This window comes from Salmo salar, chromosome ssa01 (assembly GCF_905237065.1).
Source record: "Salmo salar chromosome ssa01, Ssal_v3.1, whole genome shotgun sequence".
In the NCBI taxonomy this organism is placed as follows: domain Eukaryota; kingdom Metazoa; phylum Chordata; class Actinopteri; order Salmoniformes; family Salmonidae; genus Salmo; species Salmo salar.
The window spans coordinates 119757561-119770770 of record NC_059442.1 but is presented as its reverse complement, the minus strand read 5'-3'; the positions used below and the strand labels follow the sequence as shown (position 1 = coordinate 119770770).

Below are 13210 nucleotides of genomic sequence, written 5' to 3'. Positions count from 1 at the left end.
TCAGAACATCTCCCCTCCTAAAGGACACCAGCAGTATGATCTCAGAACAGCTCCCCTCCTAAAGGACACCAGCAGTATAATCTCAGAACAGCTCCCGTCCTAAAGGACACCAGCAGTATGCTCTCAGAACAGCTCCCCTCCTAAAGGACACCAGCATTATGCTCTCGGAACATCTCCCCTCCTAAAGGACACCAGCAGTATGATCTCAGAACAGCTCCCCTCCTAAAGGACACCAGCAGTATGATCTCAGAACAGCTCCACTCCTAAAGGACACCAGCAGTATGATCTCAGAACAGCTCCCCTCCTAAAGGACACCAGCAGTATGATCTCAGAACAGCTCCCCTCCTAAAGGACACCAGCAGTATGATCTCAGAACAGCTCCCCTCCTAAAGGACACCAGCATTATGGTCTCAGAACATCTCCCCTCCTAAAGGACACCAGCAGTATGATCTCAGCACAGCTCCCCTCCTAAAAGACACCAGCAGTATGGTCTCAGAACAGCTCCCCTCCTAAAGGACACCAGCAGTATGGTCTCAGAGCAGCTCCCCTCCTAAAGGACACCAGCAGTATGGTCTCAGAACAGCTCCCCTCCTAAAGGACACCAGCAGTATGATCTCAGAACAGCTCCCCTCCTAAAGGACACCAGCAGTATGGTCTCAGAACAGCTCCCCTCCTAAAGGACACCAGCAGTATGATCTCAGAACAGCTCCCCTCCTAAAGGACACCAGCAGTATGGTCTCAGAACAGTTCCCGTCAACCTAAAGGACACCAGCAGTGTAATCTCAGAACAGCTCCCGTCCTAAAGGACACCAGCAGTATGGTCTCAGAACAGCTCCGCTCCTAAAGAACACCAGCTGTATGGTCTCAGAACAGCTCCCCTCCAAAAGGACACCAGCAGTATGATCTCAGAACAGCTCCCCTCCTAAAGGACAACAGCAGTATGGTCTCAGAACAGCTCCCCTCCTAAAGGACACCAGCAGTATGATCTCAGAACAGCTCCCCTCCTAAAGGACACCAGCAGTATGGTCTCAGAACAGCTCCACTCCTAAACGACACCAGCAGTATGATCTCAGAACAGCTCCACTCCTAAAGGACACCAGCAGTATGATCTCAGAACAGCTCCCCTCCTAAAGGACACCAGCAGTATGATCTCAGAACAGCTCCCCTCCTAAAGGACACCAGCAGTATGATCTCAGAACAGCTCCCCTCCTAAAGGACACCAGCAGTATGATCTCAGAACAGCTCCCCTCCTAAAGGACACCAGCAGTATGATCTCAGAACAGCTCCCCTCCTTTGTAAAGGACACCAGCAGTGTAATCTCAGAACAGCTCCCCTCCTAAAGGACACCAGCAGTATGATCTCAGAACAGCTCCCCTCCTAAAGGACACCAGCAGTATGGTCTCAGAACAGCTCCCCTCCTAAAGGACACCAGCAGTATGATCTCAGAACAGCTCCCCTCCAAAAGGACACCAGCAGTATGATCTCAGAACAGCTCCCCTCCTAAAGGACACCAGCAGTATGGTCTCAGAACAGCTCCCCTCCTAAAGGACACCAGCAGTATGATCTCAGAACAGCTCCCCTCCTAAAGGACACCAGCAGTATGATCTCAGAACAGCTCCCCTCCTAAAGGACACCAGCAGTATGATCTCAGAACAGCTCCCCTCCTAAAGGACACCAGCAGTATGGTCTCAGAACAGCTCCCCTCCTAAAGGACACCAGCAGTATGATCTCAGAACAGCTCCCCTCCTAAAGAACACCAGCAGTATGATCTCAGAACAGCTCCCCTCCTAAAGGACACCAGCAGTATGATCTCAGAACAGCTCCCCTCCTAAAGGTCACCAGCAGTATGATCTCAGAACAGCTCCCCTCCTTTGTAAAGGACACCAGCAGTGTAATCTCAGAACAGTTCCCGTCCTAAAGGACACCAGCAGTATGATATCAGAACAGCTCCCCTCCTAAAGAACACCAGCAGTATGGTCTCAGAACAGTTCCCCTCCTAAAGGACACCAGCATTATGGTCTCAGAACATCTCCCCTCCTAAAGGACACCAGCAGTATGATCTCAGAACTGCTCCCCTCCTTTGTAAAGGACACCAGCAGTGTAATCTCAGAACAGCTCCCGTCCTAAAGGACACCAGCAGTATGATCTCAGAACAGCTCCCCTAATAAAGGACTCCAGTAGTATGATCTCAGAACAGCTCCCCTCCTAAATGACACCAGCATTATGATCTCAGAACAGCTCCCCTCCTAAAGGACACCAGCAGTATGATCTCAGAACAGCTCCCCTCCTAAAGGACACCAGCAGTATGATCTCAGAACAGCTCCCCTCCTAAAGGACACCAGCAGTATGGTCTCAGAACAGCTCCCCTCCTAAAGGACACCAGCAGTATGATCTCAGAACAGCTCCCCTCCTAAAGGACACCAGCAGTATGATCTCAGAACAGCTCCCTTCCTAAAGGACACCAGCATTATGATCTCAGAACAGCTCCCCTCCTAAAGGACACCAGCAGTATGATCTCAGCACAGCTCCCCTCCTAAAAGACACCAGCAGTATGGTCTAAGAACAGCTCCCCTCCAAAAGGACACCAGCAGTATGATCTCAGAACAGCTCCCCTCCTAAAGGACACCAGCAGTATGGTCTCAGAACAGCTCCCCTCCTAAAGGACACCAGCAGTATGATCTCAGAACAGCTCCCCTCCTAAAGGACACCAGCAGTATGATCTCAGAACAGCTCCCCTCCTAAAGGACACCAGCAGTATGATCTCAGAACAGCTCCCCTCCTAAAGGACACCAGCAGTATGGTCTCAGAACAGCTCCCCTCCTAAAGGACACCAGCAGTATGATCTCAGAACAGCTCCCCTAATAAAGGACTCCAGTAGTATGATCTCAGAACAGCTCCCCTCCTAAATGACACCAGCATTATGATCTCAGAACAGCTCCCCTCCTAAAGGACACCAGCAGTATGATCTCAGAACAGCTCCCCTCCTTGTAAAGGACACCAGCAGTGTAATCTCAGAACAGCTCCCCTCCTAAAGGACACCAGCAGTATGGTCTCAGAACAGCTCCCCTCCTAAAGGACACCAGCAGTATGGTCTCAGAACAGCTCCCCTCCTAAAGGACACCAGCATTATGATCTCAGAACATCTCCCCTCCTAAAGGACACCAGCAGTATGATCTCAGAACAGCTCCCCTCCTAAAGGACACCAGCAGTATGATCTCAGAGCAGCTCCCCTCCTAAAGGACACCAGCAGTATGGTCTCGGAACATCTCCCCTCCTAAAGGACACCAGCATTATGGTCTCGGAACATCTCCCCTCCTAAAGGACACCAGCAGTATGATCTCAGAACAGCTTCCCTCCTAAAGGACACCAGCATTATGATCTCAGAACAGCTCCCCTCCTAAAGGACACCAGCAGTATGGTCTCAGAACTGCTCCCCTCCTAAAGGACACCAGCAGTATGGTCTCAGAACAGCTCCCCTCCTAAAGGACACCAGCAGTATGATCTCAGAACAGCTCCCCTCCTAAAGGACACCAGCAGTATGATCTCAGAACAGTTCCCCTCCTAAAGGACACCAGCAGTATGATCTCAGAACAGCTCCCCTCCTAAAGGACACCAGCAGTATGATCTCAGAACAGCTCCCCTCCTAAAGGACACCAGCAGTATGATCTCAGAACAGCTCCCCTCCTAAAGGACACCAGCAGTATGATCTCAGAACAGCTCCCCTCCTAAAGGACACCAGCAGTATGGTCTCAGAACAGCTCCCCTCCTTAAAGGACACCAGCAGTATAATCTCAGAACAGCTCCCCTCCTAAAGGACACCAGCAGTATGGTCTCAGAACAGCTCCCCTCCTAAAGAACACCAGCAGTATGGTCTCAGAACAGCTCCCCTCCTAAAGGACACCAGCATTATGGTCTCAGAACATCTCCCCTCCTAAAGGACACCAGCAGTATGATCTCAGAACTGCTCCCCTCCTTGTAAAGGACACCAGCAGTGTAATCTCAGAACAGCTCCCGTCCTAAAGGACACCAGCAGTATGGTCTCAGAACAGCTCCCCTCCTAAAGGACACCAGCAGTATGGTCTCAGAACAGCTCCCCTCCTAAAGGACACCAGCATTATGGTCTCGGAACAGCTCCCCTCCTAAAGGACACCAGCAGTATGATCTCAGAACAGCTCCCCTCCTAAAGGACACCAGCAGTATGGTCTCAGAACAGCTCCCCTCCTAAAGGACACCAGCAGTATGGTCTCAGAACAGCTCCCCTCCTAAAGGACACCAGCAGTATGGTCTCAGAACAGCTCCCCTCCTAAAGGACACCAGCAGTATGATCTCAGAACAGCTCCCCTCCTAAAGGACACCAGCATTATGATCTCAGAACAGCTCCCCTCCTAAAGGACACCAGCAGTATGATCTCAGCACAGCTCCCCTCCTAAAGGACACCAGCAGTATGGTCTCAGAACAGCTCCCCTCCTAAAGGACACCAGCAGTATGATCTCAGAACAGCTCCCCTCCTAAAGGACACCAGCAGTATGATCTCAGAACAGCTCCCCTCCTAAAGGACACCAGCAGTATGGTCTCAGAACAGCTCCCCTCCTAAAGGACACCAGCAGTATGGTCTCAGAACAGCTCCCCTCCTAAAGGACTCCAGCAGTATGATCTCAGAACAGCTCCCCTCCTAAAGGACACCAGCAGTATGATCTCAGAACAGCTCCCCTCCTAAAGGACACCAGCAGTATGATCTCAGAACAGCTCCCCTCCTAAAGGACACCAGCAGTATGGTCTCAGAACAGCTCCCCTCCTAAAGGACACCAGCAGTATGATCTCAGAACAGCTCCCCTCCTAAAGGACACCAGCAGTATGGTCTCAGAACAGCTCCCCTCCTAAAGGACACCAGCATTATGATCTCAGAACAGCTCCCCTCCTAAAGGACACCAGCAGTATGATCTCAGAACAGCTCCCCTCCTAAAGGACACCAGCAGTATGGTCTCAGAACAGCTCCCCTCCTAAAGGACACCAGCAGTATGGTCTCAGAACAGCTCCCCTCCTAAAGGACACCAGCAGTATGATCTCAGAACAGCTCCCCTCCTAAAGGACACCAGCAGTATGATCTCAGAACAGCTCCCCTCCTAAAGGACACCAGCAGTATGATCTCAGAACAGCTCCCCTCCTAAAGGACACCAGCAGTATGGTCTCAGAACAGCTCCCCTCCTAAAGGACACCAGCAGTATGATCTCAGAACAGCTCCCCTCCTAAAGGACACCAGCAGTATGGTCTCAGAACAGCTCCCCTCCTAAAGGACACCAGCAGTATGATCTCAGAACAGCTCCCCTCCTAAAGGACACCAGCAGTATGATCTCAGAACAGCTCCCCTCCTAAAGGACACCAGCAGTATAATCTCAGAACAGCTCCCCTCCTAAAGGACACCAGCAGTATGGTCTCAGAACAGCTCCCCTCCTAAAGGACACCAGCAGTATGGTCTCAGAACAGCTCCCCTCCTAAAGGACACCAGCATTATGGTCTCAGAACATCTCCCCTCCTAAAGGACACCAGCAGTATGATCTCAGAACTGCTCCCCTCCTTTGTAAAGGACACCAGCAGTGTAATCTCAGAACAGCTCCCGTCCTAAAGGACACCAGCAGTATGGTCTCAGAACAGCTCCCCTCCTAAAGGACACCAGCAGTATGGTCTCAGAACAGCTCCCCTCCTAAAGGACACCAGCATTATGGTCTCAGAACATCTCCCCTCCTAAAGGACACCAGCAGTATGATCTCAGAACAGCTCCCCTCCTAAAGGACACCAGCAGTATGGTCTCAGAACAGCTCCCCTCCTAAAGGACACCAGCAGTATGGTCTCAGAACAGCTCCCCTCCTAAAGGACACCAGCAGTATGATCTCAGAACAGCTCCCCTCCTAAAGGACACCAGCAGTATGGTCTCAGAACAGCTCCCCTCCTAAAGGACACCAGCATTATGGTCTCAGAACATCTCCCCTCCTAAAGGACACCAGCAGTATGATCTCAGAACAGCTCCCCTCCTAAAGGACACCAGCAGTATGATCTCAGAACAGCTCCCCTCCTAAAGGACACCAGCAGTATGGTCTCAGAACAGCTCCCCTCCTAAAGGACACCAGCAGTATGATCTCAGAACAGCTCCCCTCCTAAAGGACACCAGCAGTATGGTCTCAGAACAGCTCCCCTCCTAAAGGACACCAGCAGTATGATCTCAGAACAGCTCCCCTCCTAAAGGACACCAGCAGTATGGTCTCAGAACAGCTCCCCTCCTAAAGGACACCAGCAGTATGATCTCAGAACAGCTCCCCTCCTAAAGGACACCAGCAGTATGGTCTCAGAACAGCTCCCCTCCTAAAGGACACCAGCAGTATGATCTCAGAACAGCTCCCCTCCTAAAGGACACCAGCAGTATGATCTCAGAACAGCTCCCCTCCTAAAGGACACCAGCAGTATGATCTCAGAACAGCTCCCCTCCTAAAGGACACCAGCAGTGTAATCTCAGAACAGCTCCCCTCCTAAAGGACACCAGCAGTATGGTCTCAGAACAGCTCCCCTCCTAAAGGACACCAGCAGTATGGTCTCAGAACAGCTCCCCTCCTAAAGGACACCAGCATTATGGTCTCAGAACAGCTCCCCTCCTAAAGGACACCAGCAGTATGATCTCAGAACAGCTCCCCTCCTAAAGGACACCAGCATTATGGTCTCAGATCAGTTCCCCTCCTAAAGGACACCAGCAGTATGGTCTCAGAACAGTTCCCCTCCTAATGGACACCAGCAGTATGGTCTCAGAACAGCTCCCCTCCTAAAGGACACCAGCAATATAGTCTCAGAATAGCTCCCCTCCTAAAGGACAACAGCAGTATGATCTCAGAACATCTCCCCTCGTAAAGGACACCAGCAGTATGATCTCAGAACAGCTCCCCTCCTAAAGGACACCAGCAGTATGATCTCAGAACAGCCCACCTCCTAAAGGACACCAGCAGTATAATCTCAGAACAGCTCCCCTCCTAAAGGACACCAGCAGTCTGATCTCAGAACAGCTCCCCTCCTTTGTAAAGGACACCAGCAGTATGATCTCAGAACAGCTCCCGTCCTAAAGGACACCAGCAGTATGGTCTCAGAACAGCTCCACATCTAAAGGACACCAGCAGTATGATCTCAGAACAGCTCCCCTCCTAAAGGACACCAGCAGTATGGTCTCAGAACAGCTCCCCTCCTAAAGGACACCAGCAGTATGATCTCAGAACAGCTCCCCTCCTAAAGGACACCAGCAGTATCGTCTCCGAACAGCTCCACTCCTCCTAAAGGACACCAGCAGCATTATCTCAGAACAGCTCCCCTCCTAAAGGACACCAGCAGTATGGTCTCAGAACAGCTCCCCTCCTAAAGGACACCAGCAGTATGATCTCAGAACAGCTCCCCTCCTAAAGGACACCAGCAGTATGATCTCAGAACAGCTCCCCTCCTAAAGGACACCAGCAGTATGATCTCAGAACAGCTCCCCTACTAAAGGACACCAGCAGTCTGATCTCAGAACAGCTCCCCTCCTTTGTAAAGGACACCAGCAGTATGATCTCAGAACAGCTCCCGTCCTAAAGGACACCAGCAGTATGGTCTCAGAACAGCTCCACATCTAAAGGACACCAGCAGTATGATCTCAGAACAGCTCCCCTCCTAAAGGACACCAGCAGTATGATCTCAGAACAGCTCCCCTCCTAAAGGACACCAGCAGTATGATCTCAGAACAGCTCCCCTCCTAAAGGACACCAGCAGTATCGTCTCCGAACAGCTCCACTCCTCCTAAAGGACACCAGCAGCATTATCTCAGAACAGCTCCCCTCCTAAAAGACACCAGCAGTATGGTCTCAGAACAGCTCCCCTCCTAAAGGACACCAGCAGTATGGTCTCAGAACAGCTCCCCTCCTAAAGGACACCAGCAGTGTGATCTCTATTATTGAATCTCTTGATCGTCTCCCTGATAACACTTTGTTAGTTACTTCAGATGTTGAGTCTTTATACACTAATTTTCCACACGAGGGCGGTATTGAAGCTATGAAACATTTTCTTCTGCAACGTGTCCCTAGTGAACTACCTTCCAGTGCTGCATTATAACATTGGCTGAAATAGTACTCACACACAACTACTTCATGTTTCTAAATGATTTCTTTATTTCGAAGGGTACTGCTATGGGATTCCAAATGGCTCCTAACTATGCTAATTTGTATGTGGGTTACATGGAACAGTCAATTCTCAATCCTCTCATAAATGTTTTCTTGCCTAACAATATTATTTGGAAACGGTACATTGATGATATTTGTGTTCTATGGAGGAGTGATGCAAAACAGCTCAAGGTGTTCCATGCTTTTCTTAACTCCTGCTCCGAGCATCTGAGATATACTATGCAATCTGACACACATCAAATCAGCTTCCTTGATCTTCTGATTTTGTGTGAGGATAGTATTCTATACACTGATCTTTACAGGAAACCTACTGAGCATAACAGTGTGTTGAGGGCTGATAGCTGTAACCCGCTTCACAAAGGCAACCTGCCTAAATGACTACAGACCCGTAGCACTCACGTCCGTAGCCATGAAGTGCTTTGAAAGGTTGGTAATGGCTCACATCAACACCATTATCCCAGAAACCCTAGACCCACTCCAATTTGCATACCGCCCAAACAGATCCACAGATGATGCAATCTCTATTGCACTCCACACTGCCCTTTCCCACCTGGACAAAAGGAACACCTATGTGAGAATGCTGTTCATTGACTACAGCGCAGCGTTCAACACCATAGTGCCCTCAAAGCTCATCACTAAGCTAAGGACCCTGGGACTAAACACCTCCCTCTGCAACTGGATCCTGGACTTCCTGACGGGCCGCCCCCAGGTGGTGAGGGTAGGTAGCAACACATCTGCCACGCTAATCCTCAACACTGGAGCTCCCCAGGGGTGTGTGCTCAGTCCCCTCCTGTACTCCCTGTTCACCCACGACTGCATGGCCAGGCACGACTCCAACACCATCATTAAGTTTGCAGACAACACAACAGCCTATAGGGAGGAGGTCAGAGACCTGGCCGGGTGGTGCCAGAATAACAACCTATCCCTCAACGTGACCAAGACTAAGGAGATGATTGTGGACTACAGCTGCAACATCGAGATCATCCTGACTGGTTGCATCACTGCCTGGTATGGCAACTGCTCGGCCTCCGACCGTAAGGCACTACAGAGGGTAGTGCGTTCGGCCCAGTACATCACTGGGGCCAAGCTGCCTGCCATCCAGGACCTCTACACCAGGCGGTGTCAGAGGAAGGCCCTAAAAATTGTCAATGACCCCAGCCACCCCAGTCACAGACTGTTCTCTCTACTGCCGCATGGCAAGCGGTACCGGAGAGCCAAGTCTAGGACAAAAAGGCTTCTCAACAGTTTTTACCCCCAAGCCATAAGACTCCTGAACAGGTAATCAAATGGCTACCCGGACTATCTACATTGTGTGCCCCCCCAACCCCTCTTTTATGCTGCTGCTACTCTCTGTTCATCATATATGCATAGTCACTTTAACCATATCTACATGTACATACTACCTCAATCAGCCTGACTAACCGGTGCCTGTATGTAGCCTCTCTACTGTATATAGCCTCGCTACTGTATGTAGCCCCTCTACTGTATATAGCCTCTCTACTGTATATAGCCTCTCTACTGTATATAGCCTCTCTACTGTATATAGCCCCTCTACTGTATATAGCCTCCCTACTGTATATAGCCTCACTACTGTATATAGCCTCTCTACTGTATATAGCCTCACTACTGTATATAGCCTCGCTACTGTATATAGCCTCACTACTGTATATAGCCTCTCTACTGTATATAGCCTCACTACTGTATATAGCCTCGCTACTGTATATAGCCTCTCTACTGTATATAGCATCTCTACTGTTTTTTTCACTGTCTTTTTACTGTTGTTTTATTTCTTTACTTACCTATTTTTCACCTAATACCTTTTAGCACTATTCGTTAGAGCCTGTAAGTATGCATTTCACTGTAAGGTCTACACCTGTTGTATTCGCCGCACGTGACAAATAAACTTGGATTTACTTACAATCCCTTAACCAACAATGTCGTTTATTTAAAAAACTAAAAAAAAACTAAAAAGAATAAGAAATAAAAGTAACAAATAGTTAAAGAGCAGCAGTAAAATAACAACAGTGAGACTATATACAGGGGGGTACTGGTACAGAGTCAATGTGGAGGCTATATACAGGGGGTACCGGTACAGAGTTAATGTGGAGGCTATATACAGGGGGTACCGGTACAGAGTCAATGTGGAGGCTATATACAGGGGGTACCGGTACAGAGTCAATGTGGAGGCTATATACAGGGGGTACCGGTACAGAGTTAATGTGGAGGCTATATACAGGGGGTACCGGTACAGAGTCAATGTGGAGGTTATATACAGGGGGTACCGGTACAGAGTCAATGTGGAGGCTATATACAGGGGGTACCGGTGCAGAGTCAATGTGGAGGCTATATACAGGGGGTACCGGTACAGAGTCAATGTGGAGGCTATATACAGGGGGTACCGGTACAGAGTCAATGTAGAGGCTATATACAGGGGTACCGGTACAGAGTCAATGTGGAGGCTATATACAGGGGGTACTGGTACAGAGTCAATGTGCGGGGTCACCGGTTAGTCGAGGTAATTGAGGTAACATGTACATGTAGGTAGAGTTATTAAAGTGACTATGCATAGATAATAACAGAGAGTAGCAGCAGCAGCGTAGAAGAGGAGGGGCAATGCAAATAGTCTGGGTAGCCATTTGATTAGATGTTCAGGAGTCTTATGCCTTGGAGGTAGAAGCTGTTTAGAAGCCTCTTGGACCTAGACTTGGGAAAGGAATCGATCACAAACATTGGCACATTCTAAGATCCGATGACAGTATCGGTGATGTGTTTTCGGACCCTCCCTTGGTCGTATTCTCATGGAGCAGAAATCTCAGATCAATTGGTACACTCTGAATTACCACCCCAAGATATCCCTGAACAACGTCTATTTACGCCTCTACTGGATGTAAACTACTAGTGTAATGGCTGTACTCAATGCAATGGCACTTACAAATGTAGATCCTTCAAACACCCACAAACAGGGAAACAGATCCCAATCAAAGGTGTTTCCACATTCTCCACTAAGGCAGTTATTTATCTTATAACGTGTCCTTGTCCTAAATATTATGTGGGTAAAACAAAGCACAAATTAAAAGTACGAATCTTGGAGCATCGTAGCACCATTAGGTGCAAAAACACAACTTTATTTAACTAGGTAAGTCAGTTAAGAACAAATTCTTATTTTCAATGACGGCCTAGGAACAGTGGGTTAACTGCCTTGTTCAGGGGCAGAACGACAGATTTGTACCTTGTCAGCTCGGGGATTTGAACTTGCAACCTTTCGGTTACAGGCCCAACGCTCTAACCACAAGGCTACCATGCCACCCCAGACTACCCCAGGTGCAGTCCACGTTTTGGAAGCGAACCACTAGATTTCAACACTACGTTATATTGGCATCGAACATGTCACCCTCCCTAGGAGAGGGAGTGACCTCAACAATTTATTGTTAAAACAAGAGGCTGCCTGGATCTTTCATTTTAAAGAACCTTGCTCCCTTCGGTCTCAACGTAGACTTTGATCTGAAGCCATTTTTGTGATTACTGTGATTTTGCTATTCTTTGTAAATATTTGTAGGCCTATGTAGCCAAATTGTATCTATGATCGTATGCTATCAATTTATGTTTTTGTATGTTATTCGTGTGTCTGAGAATGAACCAATGATATCAGGCCACACCCGGCCATGATTACAGACACCTGTGTGTGTTCTTTGCCACTTTATAAACTAGTGACCTGCAGTGTTTGTCATTATACCCTGATGAACAAACATTGGTTATTCAGTTATTAAATTATTTCATCTGAGCTCCTAGTGGCTCTCCTTTTCTTTCTCAATCAGCGAATGGGGATCTTGAATAAATACACTTGTCATGGTTGAAGATGTGTGCTACGGCTTGGTAGTCATTTAGACAGGTTTCATTCTTAGGTACAGGGACTAGGGTGGTTTGCTTGAAACATGTAGGTATTACAGACTGGGTCAGAGAGGTTGAAAATGTCTCTCTCTCCATCTCACAGTATGGGATCGTCCTGGATGCTGGCTCCTCACATACAGCAGTGTATATCTACGAGTGGCCGGCAGAGAAGGATAATGACACTGGAAGAGTGCAGCAGACACACGCCTGCAAAGTCAAAGGTAGACACACACACACACACACTATACAAACCTAGCAAGCGGGGACCGAGAGACTGAAAAACAGCTTCTATCCCAAGGCCATCAGACTGTTAAACAGCCATCACTAGCAGAGTGGCTGCTGCCAACATACAGACTCAAATCTCTGGCCACTTTAATACATTTAATAAATGGATTTAAATGTATCACTAGTTACTTTAAATAACGGCACTTTAATTATGTCTACATACCCTACATTACTCATCTCATATGTATATACTGTATTCTATACCATCTACTGCATCTTGCCTATGGCACATGGCCATCGCTCATCCATATATTTATATGTACATATTCTTATTCATCCCTTTACACTTGTGTGTATAAGGTAGTTGTGAAATTGTTAGGTTATATTACTTGTTAGATATTGCTGCACTGTCAGAACTAGAAGCACAAGCATTTCGCTACACTCGCATTAACATCTGCTAACCATGTGTATGTGACCACTAAAATATTATTTGTTATCTAGTTAAAATGTGTGTTTCGTGTGTGTGTGTGTGTTTCATGTCCAGGTGCTGGTATCTCCAGCTACTCTGTGTTTCCAGGGCAGGCAGGGGCGTCTCTGAAGAGCTGTATGAAGGAAGCAGAGCGCCTCATCCCCATAAGCAGGCACCACGAGACGCCCCTCTACCTGGGTGCCACCGCTGGAATGAGGCTGCTCAGGTACCCCTGACCCCTGGACGCAAAATGTTGTTTCGTAGGATAGCAGGAAGTATTATCCGTCGGATGATTGGCTGAGCCTTCTTGGGGGCGTGACCACTCCGAGCCCTTAACGAAACACCAAATCTGGCAGACAATTTCTCTCGTCTCAGATCTGAAAGATTTCCACCAGATAGTACAGTCACAAAGTCAAAATTGGCTATATTGTAAAAATGTGTG

The 13210-nt window shown here is 48.4% G+C and overlaps 1 protein-coding gene across 1 annotated transcript in view; it reads left to right on the top strand.

Moving 5' to 3' along the window:
- The window catches only part of LOC106592522 (ectonucleoside triphosphate diphosphohydrolase 1), a 160575-nt gene that overhangs the window by 113953 nt on the left and 33412 nt on the right, over window positions 1-13210 (top strand). The window contains exons 3-4 of the mRNA XM_045687877.1: window positions 12178-12295; window positions 12844-12994. Coding sequence (XP_045543833.1) covers window positions 12178-12295; window positions 12844-12994 — 269 coding nt within the window. The remainder of the gene's footprint in view (window positions 1-12177; window positions 12296-12843; window positions 12995-13210) is intronic.